General features: G+C 40.1%; 1 protein-coding gene across 3 annotated transcripts in view; it reads left to right on the forward strand.

The window, feature by feature from the left end:
* Positions 1 to 1,900: 1,900 nt before the first annotated feature.
* The window catches only part of UVSSA (UV stimulated scaffold protein A), a 116,484-nt gene continuing 104,273 nt past the window's right edge, over positions 1,901 to 14,111 (forward strand). The window contains exons 1-3 of one of the 3 annotated variants that reach the window (XM_072619962.1): positions 1,901 to 1,957; positions 9,430 to 9,537; positions 12,016 to 12,346. In XM_072619962.1, coding sequence (XP_072476063.1) covers positions 9,440 to 9,537; positions 12,016 to 12,346 — 429 coding nt within the window. In that variant the 5' untranslated portion in view covers positions 1,901 to 1,957; positions 9,430 to 9,439. Of the gene's footprint in view, positions 1,958 to 2,990; positions 3,104 to 3,169; positions 3,432 to 9,429; positions 9,538 to 12,015; positions 12,347 to 14,111 lie in introns of those variants that run through there. The other 2 variants (XM_072619960.1, XM_072619961.1) reach the window with 2 other exon arrangements.

Genomic DNA, 14,111 nt, shown 5'->3' on the forward strand with positions numbered 1-14,111 from the left:
TCAATAGTCCTCCATCTCTGCAAAGAAGCAGGAGAGAGGTACCTTCACATATTTTTTTCTTTGGGTCTAAGACTGTTCATTATAATTTCACAGCAGCCAGTTTCAACATTTTTGATGCTGTTTAAATGTATGTTGTTGTAGTCACTGTGAATGTTGTTTTCTGGTTCTGCTTATTTGTCACTGAATCAGGTCTTAAGGACTTTAGTGTGTTTCTCTGCATTCATCATTTTCTGCAGTCCAGTAATATTCTATTCAATTTCACTGTTGTTTTTTAGTTATTTCCCAGTTGATGGGAAACTATTTTGTTTCCAGTTTATTCTTTGCTACCACAAAAAATGATGGTATAAATATTTTGATAAATATAAGGTTCCTCATCTTCTTGTAGTATATGCATGGCAATGGAATTTCTGGGTCAAAGTGTATTGACCTTTTAATCACTCTCTTCATATAATTCCAAATTTCTTCCCAGAATGACTGGACCAATTTATAGCTCCACCAACAACACATTAGTGTGCCTGTATTTCTACAATGTCTCCAAAATAAAGTATTCTCATCTTTTGCCATCTTTGTCAATTTGCTGGGTATGAGGTGAAATTGCATAGTTATTTTGATCCGTATTTCTTATTAGTGGCTAGAGTATTCTTTCACAAGATTGTTAATAGTTTGCAATTTTTCTTTTGAGAACTTTTTGTTTATCCTTTGTCCACTTATCTAATTTTAGTCATATATTTCTCTTGTCTATATCAGGCTCTTATCAGAGATATTTATTTGATATGAAGATCTTTTCCCCCAGTTACTGCTTCCCTTCTTATTGTATTAATTTTGTTCATGAAAAAGCTTTTTAATTTCATGAACAAAATTAATGCTATAAGAAAGGAAACAGGAACTGGGATAAAAAAATCTTTGTATGAAATAAATTACAAAAGATTAAAAAGATAATTTCATTTAATCAAAATTTCCTTAAAAATCTTTTGTAATAATGTCTATCCCTTGTTTAGTTAAGAATTTACCTTTTAGACATAGCTATAAAGTGTATATGATGGTTTTATTCTAATTTTTATGATATGATCTTTAATCAAATTTAAATTCATTTTAAAATATTATGTAATACCTTGGTCTAAATCTAATCTCTATCAGCCTGCTTTTTAGTTTTCCCCAGCAGTTCTTGTCAAATAGAAACCTTAACTATCCTCCCCCAAGAATATTTGATTCATCAAATACTCTTTTTGATTACTTTTTGTTTACTTAGTAGGCTATTCCATTGATGTTTTTTTTTCTGTTTTAAAGTTAGTATCAAATAGTTTGACAATGACCACTTTATGACATAGTTTGGGGGGGGGGGTCTCATGCTATTTTCAGGGCAAAGTGATTTTTATCTTCTCTAAGTTAGCTGCTCTCCACCCCTGGCTAGGAGCCTGTCATTTCTACATTTCAAATTCAGGTACAGAAATCCAAATTCCTTTCTCATATACCAAATTCTTCATCAGCTTTTCACTTTCCAAATTTACACTTTTTTCTTCTCCCAAAGCCCAAAATTTCAGTTAGCAAGAATGATAAAGACTCTACCTGTGCCTCTAAGATCTGGATAAGTGAAACAAAAATAACTGTCTCAATTACCTAGTTAGTTCAGGAAAATCTATTTTGCTCCATTTAATCTGGATAAATGCTTGAATTTTTAGTACACGGATTGTACAGTCAGAAGACATGGACCTGACACAAATTCCCTATTGCCTCCTGAGTCCTGTTTCATCTCCTTTGCCTCACATTACTCTCCATCACTTACTCTATACTTCAGCTAAACAAATGGCTCTGCCTTTGGAACACACTCTCACTGTTCCTTATGTCTGGAATGCATTTTTTTTTTTTTTACCATCCTTTAACGCTCAACTCTAACGTCACCTCCTACAGAAAACCTGGCTTTTCTCTTTTCTATTGGTGATAATCGGATACATCAATGGTAATAATAACTGATATTAAATAGCTGTTTAAGGTTTGCAAAACTATATATGTGTGTATACAAGTACATACACACGTAGATATCTTTCCTGCCCTGTTATTTTTCTCCGTATCTCTTTACCTTTCTAAGTATATGTATCTCTCTGTTTTTTTTAAAGTATATGTATGTATCTGTGTCTCAATATGTATCTCTCTGTATCTCTTTATGTTTCTTTTAAAGCATATGTATCTGTATCTCTCTATGTAGCTCTCTTTGGATCACTTTGTTTCTCTGTATCTCTTTGTTTCTCCTCGTCCTCCGCTTCCCTCTCCCTCTTCCCTTTCCTCCTTCCCACCCCCCGCCCCGCCTGCTTCCAGCAGGGGGACGGAGTCCTGAGTTAGAGTTCCAACTCTTGTGGGATCGCAGACTAGTTCCCTTCTCTAGGTCTCAGTTTCTTCGTCCGTAAAGTGGGGATACAGAGGCAGCTTGGCATAGTAAATAGAAAGCTGGCCTTGGAATCAGGAAGACTTGGGTTCAAGTTCTGATTCTGTGATGCCGCCTGGCTGGACTGTTTCCCCAAGTAGCTCTTAAGGCTTTATAATAACTCTTCTCCTTGGGGAAAATTCCCAGAATAAGGTCCCGCGAGATGCATTTTTGTTCCGAGCGCTTAGCACAACCCTTGACACGCGGAATAAACGCTTGCTGGCTTGGCTTGACTTGAAAAAGAAGCAGGCTTGTAGTTCAGGGTTTGTAGTACTGTTCCTTTAAGATCTTGTTGGGTCCATTAGTCCGGTATTTTTTTTTTTAATTCTGTCCAAACCTTCTAGTGGTTCATCTTGCGTCTCCTCTCACGCAGCACGCAAAGAGCGTGCCTACGTCACTGCGCTGCTCTCTGGCCTCCTCCTTCCTGCCCCCTTCCATCCAACACAGCGCGGTCCCCTCCTACACCCTGACCCCACCCCCTCTTCCCGGGATCAGCCAATGGTCAGGCCTGAAGGGAACCATGACGTAAGGGTTGGCCGGGCTCTGGCTAGCGCCCTCGTGGGGGTGGGGCGGGCTGGATAGATGCGACTTCCGGGGGGCGTGGCCACGGGAGGGGGCTCGGCGGCGGCGGCAATAGCGGCGGTTGTTGTCTGCAGGCTGGTCTCGCGGCTCTTCTCGCGGCCGGTAGGTGCTGCAGTTGCCCGGGTGATGGACTTGGGCTGACTCTCGGGAGGAGGGGGCGGGGGCTCCGGACTTGACCTTTGACGAGGGTAGAGTAGGTAGAGGGGTGGGGTGGGGCGGGGGAGGAGGTGGGCGGCCTGAGGGTTTCGAGCTCCTGCGGCTCCGGGGGCTGACTTCCTCAGCCTCAGACTCTTCCTCTGAGCTCTGCCCAGCCCCCTCCTGCCTCCTGGCCTCAGTTTCCCCCTGGGTACGATGGGGCAGGGTTGGGATCTAAGGAATCCACCTTGGAGGGAACTTCTGGAGATCCAGGTGGGCTTCGCGGGGGCTCTAGGTGAGCGCCTCGCCCCTTTGTGAGGATCCCTACCGGGAAGTTCGTTATCCCAGGACTCCTCTTTGCACTAGCCCCAGGGGGCGCAGCCGCAGCACCCCCAGAACTCACTCTGACCATAGAGCATCCTCTGTAGTGCCTGTCTTCAAGTATAATAAGGAGGGAGAATGATCTCTGTGTGCCCCTAGCCGCTTTTCTAATTCTGCTTTGTGTAATGTTATGTCACCTGTCTTAGAACAGAGACTTTGCTATTTAACTTTCTGTCTTGGTCAAAACTTACAGTACATCGCACATGGAAACGCTGGTGAACGAGGAGCCAGGCAGACCCAAGTTTGAATCTCACCACTGACACATTACACACTCAAAGTTTTAAAGCTGGAATGGACTTTTAACTTTTTTTTTTTTATCATTTTATCATTGGTCAGACTCTTTAGATGCAATCCCTGAAGTGGGCAATCTTGTCTGTTGGTCCTGAACCTCCTTATGTATGAGAAAATTGCACATTGAGCAGTCATCTAGTCCTACTTATATTAGAATGAACGTCTGTTGTAACATAGTATATACTTGACAAGTGATCACATCCAGTCTCTGCTTGCAGCCCTTTAAAGAAAGGGAAACCATTCCTTTTTGTGGCAGCTCAGTTCCTTTTCTGGGCAACTTTAATTGTTAGGAAGTTTTTCCTGACCCAAAGGGTAAATTTGCATCTTTGCAACTTCTTCCCGTTTGTTGCTCTTCCCTGTAGCCTAATTATCTAGGCTTCTCTTTTTAAAGCTAAATATCCCTGACTCCAATCCTCATAGGACATGAACTCAGGCCCCTTCACCATCCTGTTTACCCCACTCTGGACATTTTCTAGCACCTTTCATGCCCTTTCTCTCCAACTCCAGCTGTGGATGGCTGTGTATATATCGTCATTCTTTGCTATACAAATAGCCATTTCTTCTTCAAACTCTCTAACTCCCTCTTGTTTTAGAAAAGTCTCATGTTTTCTTTTTAGTCTTAGTGTTTTTCCCCTCATTTCTCCCTTGTGTGACATTCTTATATATTCCAACCTCTTGAAATTTATCACACTCTTTTTTTAGGGTCCTGAGATTTCAAACTCTGGATAATATGGCTTACAAGAAGGAGAAAGGGTGAAGAATAGGGCTAGATCTGTCTTTTAATTGCTATAGAGAATTGCCAGTGAGGAAACTATACTTATGACAGTTGGGTAACTTCTCTTGCCACTTACAGCCTTAAGGTTGTATGCATTTATTTGCTTGTTGTCTTCCCCGTTGGATTGTGAGCTCCTTGAGAGTGGAGACTGTCTCTTGGCTCATTTTTGTACCCCTAGCTCTTAGCATGGTACCTGGCACTTGGTAGGTGCTTAAAAAAAACTTATTGACTGATTAGCTTCTTTGAGGGAAACTCTTGTAGCATGATGTTTTGCTTAAAGGCATAGTGCTTGGCATAGTTGTTGTCCAGTCATTTCAGTTTTTTGTGACCCCATTTGGGATTTTCTTGGCAAAGATATTGGAGTGGTTTGCCATTTCCTTTTCCAGATCATTTTACAGATGAAGAAACTGAGGCCAAAAAGATTAATTGACTTACCCAGGGTCATACTGCTAGTAAGTGTCTGAAGCCAATCAGGAAGATATGTCTTCCTGACTGCAGGCCTGGTACTCTATCCTAGCTGCCCCCTCCTGACATAAAGAAGGGGCTTAATAAATACTAACGCAGAGGGTTGCCTACAAGTGAAGTGACTTGCCTAGGATTACAAAGCCAACATATGTCAGAACCAGTATATGTGCAGAGTATATGTGTATGTGCGCGCCCACCTCTTCATGCATGCACATATGTATGTGTATATATGTATATAGAACATAATACTTTTTACACATATACACATAAATATAGCAGAGATAATATTGCAAACATAGAATATAGGTAAGGAACTTAATTAACCACCTTTTGTAATATTGTTTCTGTGTAAATCTGTGTTTTGAGTTGCAACCGGAAACTCTGAGAATACATCACCTTAATATAGTGAGAAGGGATTTCTTATCTTGGCAGCCATTTTTAGGCATGGGAATGTTGTATCTCATCAAGTCATAGACTGTTAGAGTTGGGAGGGATCAGATAATTTAGTTCACTTCCCTTCTCTTCCAGTTGGTGATACTTAGGCCTAGGGAAGGGACAGGATTTGCCTAATTTCATTGAATCATAGTTTCAAAGAACATTAGAGCTAAAAATGACCTCAGAGTCATCTAGGCCAACATCATTTTTCAGGTGAAAAAGTTGAGACTTTTAAGATCTGCTATTATGTTGATATTCAGTTAAAGCTGTACTACGTGACCAGTGAGTTGAAAAAAATATTGCTTGATTGCTTTGTGTCTAAGAATGTGAATATTGATATGACTTTTTAATTTTAGGATAAACTTAACAATTGCAACAAAACAAGCAAAATGAAGAATAAATGTGCAAATGCTAGATTATTTACAGTTCAACTATATGTGTGTGGGTATGTGTGCACATGTATGTTCAACAAAGGATCTGGGCAAAGCTAGTGGAACAGGAATTAATCTTTTTTTCTTTTTTATGACCTAGGGCAGCCCCCATCTCCATTTCCTGATGTCAGTCTTGTCATCTTCAGTTTCTGGATGGCCACAGCCAGTTTTCCTCTTGAGAACTCCCACTTTTCTGTGCCCATCTTGTTCAGGGCTGTAACAGAATAGATCATTGTTCAGACTCTTTAGGTGCCATCCCTGAAGTGAGCAGCCTTGTCTGCCTCCTCATTTCTGAGAAGATTGCCCGTAAGTTCAGGTTCCAGAAGAACTGACTGAAGCATTTTGGTGAGACTTAGCTCTAGTCTTGGTGACCTGGGTCGTTCTGATTGATAAAAGTCTTGTTTTCATCTCTGCTGAGTACTTTGACTGATGCTCTGCCTCTACTTGCCTCAGCAACTGGACAATTTCTTAGCAGCTGAAAGCCCTCGTGTAACTATGGTGTACCAATAGAAATTTATTTACAATATCCCTTCTCTTCAAGGACCTCCTGTTAATGTTTTTAAGCAAGTCAAGATATTTATTGACACCACTCAGCTCTCCTAGATACAAAAATTTGACTTTCCATAAGTTTTTGATCATATTATATTAGAGATAATTACAATTAATCCACCAGATGCATTATAAGGCAAATTGCTGGATTTGCCAAATATGCATAGATCAAAGTTGTAAGAACCTGAAAACATGAAACAAAATGATATTGCAATTGAATTGGAACATTTTACATACTGCTTTATTTCATAGTATGAATAAATGTCTAAAAGTTAAAATACCCGTTTACAATCAGCCTGATGTTTCATTTTCTGTATGATCTAAGGTAAAACCAATTAATGATGCTCACAAGCAGAAGTAGCTAAACCTGAATGTTTCAGAGCTTTCTTTCCCCATTGTTTCTCATTTTGTAAACAGTGTACTCTATCCACCCATCCCATCCATATCTCCTAGAAACCCGAGTATAGCAGAGCTTTGGTGGAGTTCAAACATTTTTTGATAAAGTTCTGATATGTCATTACTGATATGTAAGGAAGGGCTTCATACAGGAGCCTAGGCAGCAGGAAGCAGGTCAAGTCTAATGCTTATTTTTTAGTTTTAATGCCCCTTGGGCACTTGAGTTAGTCATTTTGCAATTCACTTACTTTCTGGGGATCACTGCACTTTGTGATCATGGATTCTGTGATAATTTTCTAAACTTATGACAAAGCGGGACAGTTGCTATCCCTCCTTTTGCAAGGTGGTTAATCGTGTCACATTTGAGTTGTCTGTACTCTCAGTGCCACAAAATTAGCAGGACACTGTATCATCAGAGTGTATGTAAGGCTGTGTTTTAGCTATAGTCTCTCACCACTGCTACAGCACCTGGTTCACCCAGATATCAAAAGATACCCCCTGACCATGTCCTCCTGAAAATAACCATAATTATCCAGGGACCTCCTTAGAACAATTGAAGGACAGCCTCTTTCCTAGGTTGAACTCCTGCCTCTCTGGCATTGGGACACTGTCCAGTATTTTCCACATGTGATTTACTTTTCACCCTGCTGAAGGACATTATGTTAATCTACAATTCCTGCCTAGAAAATGTTTAATGGCTCATTCCCAAGGAGCCCCTTTCCAGGTATCTCTTTGAGGATCTGGAAAAACTACCAGATTTCAGGCAGTTTACATAAGAGATCAGTGACATCATTTACATAAGACATCAGTGACATCATCTTCCTTTCTGAATGCCTTAGCATTGTTTGAAATCTTTTTAGTGGTATCCTCCTAACAATTCATAGGTGTTTCCCAAAACAGCAGCCTTGGGTGAGAATCTATACACAAAATCGGATACCAGTTCTTTTCAGTAAATCAAACCCAGTATACAGTTATAAGTAGCTCCTTTGGTTCAAATCTGCTCTGTTGTGGGGGGGCAGCTAGGTGGTGCAGTGCATAGAGCACCAGTGCAGGAGTCAGGAAGACCTGAGTTCAAATCTCACCTCAGACACTTGACACTCACTAGCTGTGTGACCTTGGGCAAGTCACTTAACCCCAATTACTTCATCCTAGGTCATCTCCAGTCTTCCTGATGAATATCTGGTCACTGGATTCAGATGGCTCTGGAGGAGAAGTAAGGCTGGTGAGCTGCACAGCCCTCCCTCACTCAAAACAAAGTCAAGTGCAAGTCATGTCATCATTTCTCTGATGGCATGGTCTTCTTCAGCAACCAAGGATGAACACACCACTCTGGTGTGGAAAAAGTTGTAAATGTATCCTATTAATACTGGCAGCTCAGGATTGTGCTTCCTGTCCCCTCACATCCCCAGTAACATATCATGAGCTTCCATTGGACCTTCCTAATTGCTTTTATTCTAGGCAGTCATACTGAATTCTTCTTCTTCTTCTTCTTTTTGGTGGTGGTGGGGAGTGGGTGCTGATTCACAATAATAACTTGTACAAGCTCATGTTTCCATTAAGAATCTCATCTGGGAAGAATTATCACAGTAACAATTCCCTTCATCTTATTTGCTTCTAGTCTCTTTGGTGTGTATATACTTTTCAGATTTTGTTGCTGTTACTTTTTATGTAGGCAGTATCTTTGTTCTGAATGCTTTCTTCACTCTATCACTTCAGTTGTCTTTGCATATCCATTTATAGTCTTCATATTTGTTCTTTTATGGTGCAATAATAATCTATTGCCTTGATATGCCACAGTTCATTTAGTCATTTCCCAGTCATTAGCTATATAGGCTGTTTCCATTTTTTTTGGTTAACATGCCTTTCTTTGCACCAACCCAACAGCTCAAAGTCATTGTTAAATTCAGTGTTACCAGTTCATAATGGAATTGGCACAAGACAGAAACTGTAGAAGGCAATGGAATATCACTTTTTATCAGAAATGATCTGCCATCTGCTAAGGGGTGTCTGGAGAGATGTACAGTGTTGTATATTCCTTTCTAAAATTGCTTCTCCAGATGTATGTGGACCATCTTGCACTATGCCTTAGGGGATATATGATATCACTAGCAGCTAATAAAAACCTGTTTGTTAGGGGTTTTTTATTATTTTTTCTTTTATAGGTTTTTCCAGTATGTACTTGTTTTCAGAACATATAAAATGGGTGTTCTGAGAACAAAATAATAGTTAAGTACTTTGTACCTTCAGAATTCTTTGCAAGCATTAATCCTTATAGCACCCATGGGATTTGGGCACAGCTTTGTTTCACAGCTGAAGGGATTTAAGAGTCACATACAGAACTGGGAAAATTTCTTAAATCAGAGGCAGTTTCCATGTCACAATTGAAATCTAATTCTTCCTGTTCTCAAACTCTGTGTTTCCATCAATTGCTGTGAAAAGGGTAAATACTTCTGGTGAGTCTCTAACCACTGAAAACCTTGGACTGTTATACTTTTCCACAGAACAGACTCCCAGAAGAATTTTAAGTGATTTTTGAAAGAACCATGTCACAATTTGTGTCTCTGTTGCAGCTTTCCAGATATGGATCAAAAGCTTTCTCAGTTAGTCGAGGACCTCACCACTTCAGGAGAACCACAGCTGGATCCTGAAAAAATGAAAGAAGTGAAGAAAATCTGCAAGTATGTCCTGTGATTAGGGAGTCATGGGATAGATGAGATGGCCAGGCACTGTTGTGCTAAGCACTAAGGATACAAAAAGAGATAAAAGACAGCCCCTGCTCTTAAGGAACTCACTGTCTAAAAGGGGAGACAACATGAAAATAGTTATGTATATATAAGAGGTAGACAGTGTTGATTGGAAACAATCAACAACATTAAGGGAGATCAAGAAAGGCTTCTTATAGAAGGTAGAATTTTAGCTGAAATGTGAATGAAGTTAGGGAATCGAGGAGGTAGAGATAAGGAAGGAGAGTGTTCTAGGCACGAGTGACAGTCATTGAAAATGCCTGGAGTAGGGAGTAGAGCATCTTGTGCAAGGAACAGCAAACAGGACAATGTTACTGGATCTCACAGTATGTGGGAATACTGGAAAGGCAGAAGGGGGCAGGTCATGAAGATGTTCGAATGCCAAACTGAGTCTTTTAGGTTTGATCCTGGAGGTGATAGGGAGCCTCTGGAGTGGGAGCATAAAAGGTAAAATCAACAGGCTTGGTAACAAATTGATATGGGGGTGGAGGTGGTGAGGAATTGAAGAGCTGAGAATGAAATATAGCTTGGGAACCTGGATGACTGGGAGGATAGTGGTGCCCTCAACAGTAACAGGCAAGTTTGGGAGAATTGGGGCTTGGGAGGAAAGACAATGAGCTCAGTTTTGGACATGTTGAGTTTGAGATCTCTCCAGGACATCTAGATCAGCGTAACTGGTAGGCAGTTGAAGATACTAGTCTGAGGATTAGGAAAAAAGTTAGGGTCAGATAAATAGGTGTGAGAGTCATTAGCATAAAGATGATCATTGAATCCATGGGAATTGATGAGATCACTAACCAAAATAATGGAAGAGGAAGGAATTGAGAGAGAAGAGAAGAGGGCCCAGCACAGAGTCCTGAGGGCTCCGCACTATTAGCTGTCATGACCTGGAGGAGAACCAGGAGAGAGCAGTATTCCAAAAACCTAGGGAGAAGAGGATGCTCAACAGCATCAGAGGTTGCAGAGAGGTCAGGAAGAATGGGGACCAAGAAAAGCCCATTGGATTTGACAATAAGAGAGCACTAGTAACTGTAGAAAGAACAGTTTCAGTGCAATGAAGAGGTTGGAAACCAGACTGCAGAGAGTTAAGAAGAAGGTGAAAGGAAAGAAAATGGAAGCCTTTTCAAGGAGTTTAGGTCCAAAGAGGGGGAGAGATGTGGGACAATAGTTAGCAGGCATGGATGGATCAAGTGAGGGATTTTTGAGGATGGGGAAGACACGGGCATGTTTGTAGGCAGTAGTAAATAAAACAGTAGATGGAGAGACTGAAGATAAGTGAAAGAGTAAGGATGATAGAGGGGGCAATCTTCTGGAGGAGAAAGGAAGGAATGGGATCATTTGTGCAGCAATGAGAAAATCTATCATCCTGTGGTTGCCCCCTTAGCCATCTCCCATTCCATTTATGCCCTATTTCCAGCCACACTTATCTCCACCTGTCTTCTCTTCTTTTTTCCACGTAGCAGCTTCTGATCTTCAGCTTACTGCTGGGCCAAAAATTAGGAAGAAAGAAAGAAAGTGGGGGTGGGAAGTGAAACCAAATTCTTTTTGCAAGCTATTAGTGTTCTAAGGTTGTTAATAAAATGTTGGATTTCTTCTTGACTTTCTCTTTATAGGGAACTTTTTTACTTAGTTTTCCTTCCACAGACCACAGATTTTCCAATCCTTTGCATACTGGGTGATTCTCAACCATATATTTCTGTAAATCTCTTACAGAAGAATCCCCCAGGATGCGGAAGGCCTTCCTCTGGTTCTTTTATGATGTGGAGGGTATCCAGTGTCCCCCGTCTATCTGTTGGTTCTCATTCATAATGCATGATTAATTCATCCTTCCCTGGACGTGCATGTCCTTGTTTTCTTTGACTTCATTCCTCACATGCATGTTCTTGCTAATGTGCTGCAGCTTACATGTACCCTTTGTGCATATTTCCATTAATCTTTGGGATACTTGAAATTTTGTTTCTTCTGAGATTTTGCTGTTCTTTTTTCTTTAAGATCTTCATTTCCAGATGAATTTAAGAACCTGTTGGATGACCCTTTAAAAGGATTGGTTACCCCAGTTTCTCTGGCATTGTGGTTAAGATTTCTAGTACGTAACTGTGGAGCCCCTACCTGCTCCATGCCTGAAGTTTCAAAGGATGATAATTTTCTCATAATTTCAAGAAAATTACCTTCCTTAGAAATATTAGGAATGTGTGAAGAAAACACAGTTTTCAGCTTAGGAATCCAGTTAAAAACATCCAAGAGCTAAAAACTTATTGACTGATATGGGGATTTATCTGGAGTTATTGAGCTTAAAATTATATGCTATTTATATATAAAGAAGGCTTAGTTAAAATTAGGAGAAAGTGCTAAACCAATTTGTAGTTCAGGCTTTGTGTTGTTGGCTAAGTATTGTTAATAATATTTCAACAGATCTTCAGAGGAGCATATCAGCCATGCTTACCATTTACTTATGACTCAGTTGAACCAAGAACATGCTGAGATCCGTTTCTCAGCTTTTCAGATTGTGGATGAGCTCTTTACCAGATCTCATCAATTTCGGACACTAATTATTTCCAACTTCCAAGAATTCCTGGAACTCACAGTGGAAACAGACTACGAGCAGCCTCTCCCTCCCCCAAAAGAAGTAGCCCAGAAACTTAAGAAAGCTGCCCTCAAATCTGTTACAGAATGGAATGAGAAATATGGAGATGCCTACAAGAAGCTTTCTCTTGGCTATCATTTCTTAAAACATAACAAAAAGGTACTTTGCATCATTTTTATCATCACAGCATTTCATGTTTCTTTAAGGTTTTATGATTTACAAAATACTTTGCCTCACAACTCTGTAAGCTAGCTTTTTCCTTTTTAAACAAAAAACTTGATATTGTGATGGAATTTTCAATAACGGTTTTATTATTTGCAAGTATTCATTGCACTTTCTCATGCCCTAGGAGATCATTCTCTATTTTATGGAATTACTGCTTATTTTCAACACATGATTTTGGCATCATTTGTAAACATCATTGTATCCCAAAGAAGTTTTTGCACAAGAGTAGTCAGTTCCTGAATTCTTCAGGGTTTACTTTAGCCCTGGGGCAGTGGTACCCCAATTCTGGACCCACTTCTTAGTTAGAAAGGCAGTGGGGTGTAGTAGAGAGTGGGTTTCTTCCTAGCAGTCATGTATGTTTTATTAACTTTTTGGTAAGCTTATTTTAAACCCATGTGTAGATCATTATACTATCAGTCAGCTGAAAATATCTACTTATTTTATCATTTATAGCTCATAATTATTAGATTATAAATCTAAAGTAAAGATTTCAATAAAATCTTAGAGATAACATCATCAGATATGTTTTCTGTTGCTATAATGTTTCCTACCAAATGGCGGTTCATGACTTCTCTTACATTTCCTCAGTTATAAAAAAGGAGCAATATTTTCTACCTTTTATTCACTGAAGTGTTATCAGAATTAATAATGTATTGCAGCTAGAAGAACTGTTAGAATACTCTTATGTAGGGTAGAGAAGGAAGATGTGCCTCTTTACTTCTCCCCTCCAGGTTTGCTTCAGGTTTGCTGTGAAGTCACACAGCAGTCCTCAGGGTAGGTCTCTGGTGAGATGGCAGGGCTTGCTTACAGATATATTCATTGTATAAATGTTTTATACGTAATGGAGCTGCCCATGAGTATAGTAGAAAATAAAATCAACTAGCCTTTCCACATGATCATGGGATTCTTTAATTTCAGGTAGGAACTCTTATTATTTGATTTACTATGAAGGATTCAAAAAGGGTATCTGGTCAGAGCCAATATAGTCTTGCATCACAGTTGAACCCCATCGAACTGATAGTGAGGCAGTGACTCAGGGAGATAGCTGGAGAGGGGCAGAGGGAACAGAAAAGCTCCAAGGTCCAAATACAATCAGCTTGGGAATCCTGCAGTCCCCTGGACCTTCAACCCATCCCAGTCTCATACTCCCCTTTTGTTACTTTCCCCCTTCAAGGCTACCTGGGCTGTTAGTTTTAACATTATTTCACCTGTATAAAATAGAGGGTTTGGGATGGAACACACAGTATGATTTTTCTTGCCTGGAAACTCCAGGGATGGTCCTTAGTCTGTGTCCCACAAGAGAGAGGTCTGTTGATAGCGAAGTGTGTAGTCGAGTACTGCCTGAGATTGTACTTCAGGGTATGTCTGACAGAGTGAGATGATTGCTTGGCACTTCCTGTTTATCATTTCCTCTTTTCAGGCTGACCACTTTAGAATTTTTTTCAAGTTGTGCATCTTACAGTAAAGATGGTCATTTACCTCTTATCTCCCTGCCATTTTCTCCTCCAGCCAAGCATAAGAATCCTAAGGAGGGTAGGGAAAGATGAGTAAGGTGGGTTTATTTTATCCTTCATTTCCTAGGTAGATTTTTTTTTTCTGAAGGGCAAAATAGAGTTTAAAGTTACTTCAATTCAACAAATATTTAAGAGTCTGCTATGTACTATGTACAAATCCTGGTACTTGGTTTGGGGATGCCAAA

The sequence above is a fragment of the Notamacropus eugenii genome, chromosome 6 (genome assembly GCF_028372415.1).
Source record: "Notamacropus eugenii isolate mMacEug1 chromosome 6, mMacEug1.pri_v2, whole genome shotgun sequence".
Lineage (NCBI taxonomy): Eukaryota > Metazoa > Chordata > Mammalia > Diprotodontia > Macropodidae > Notamacropus > Notamacropus eugenii.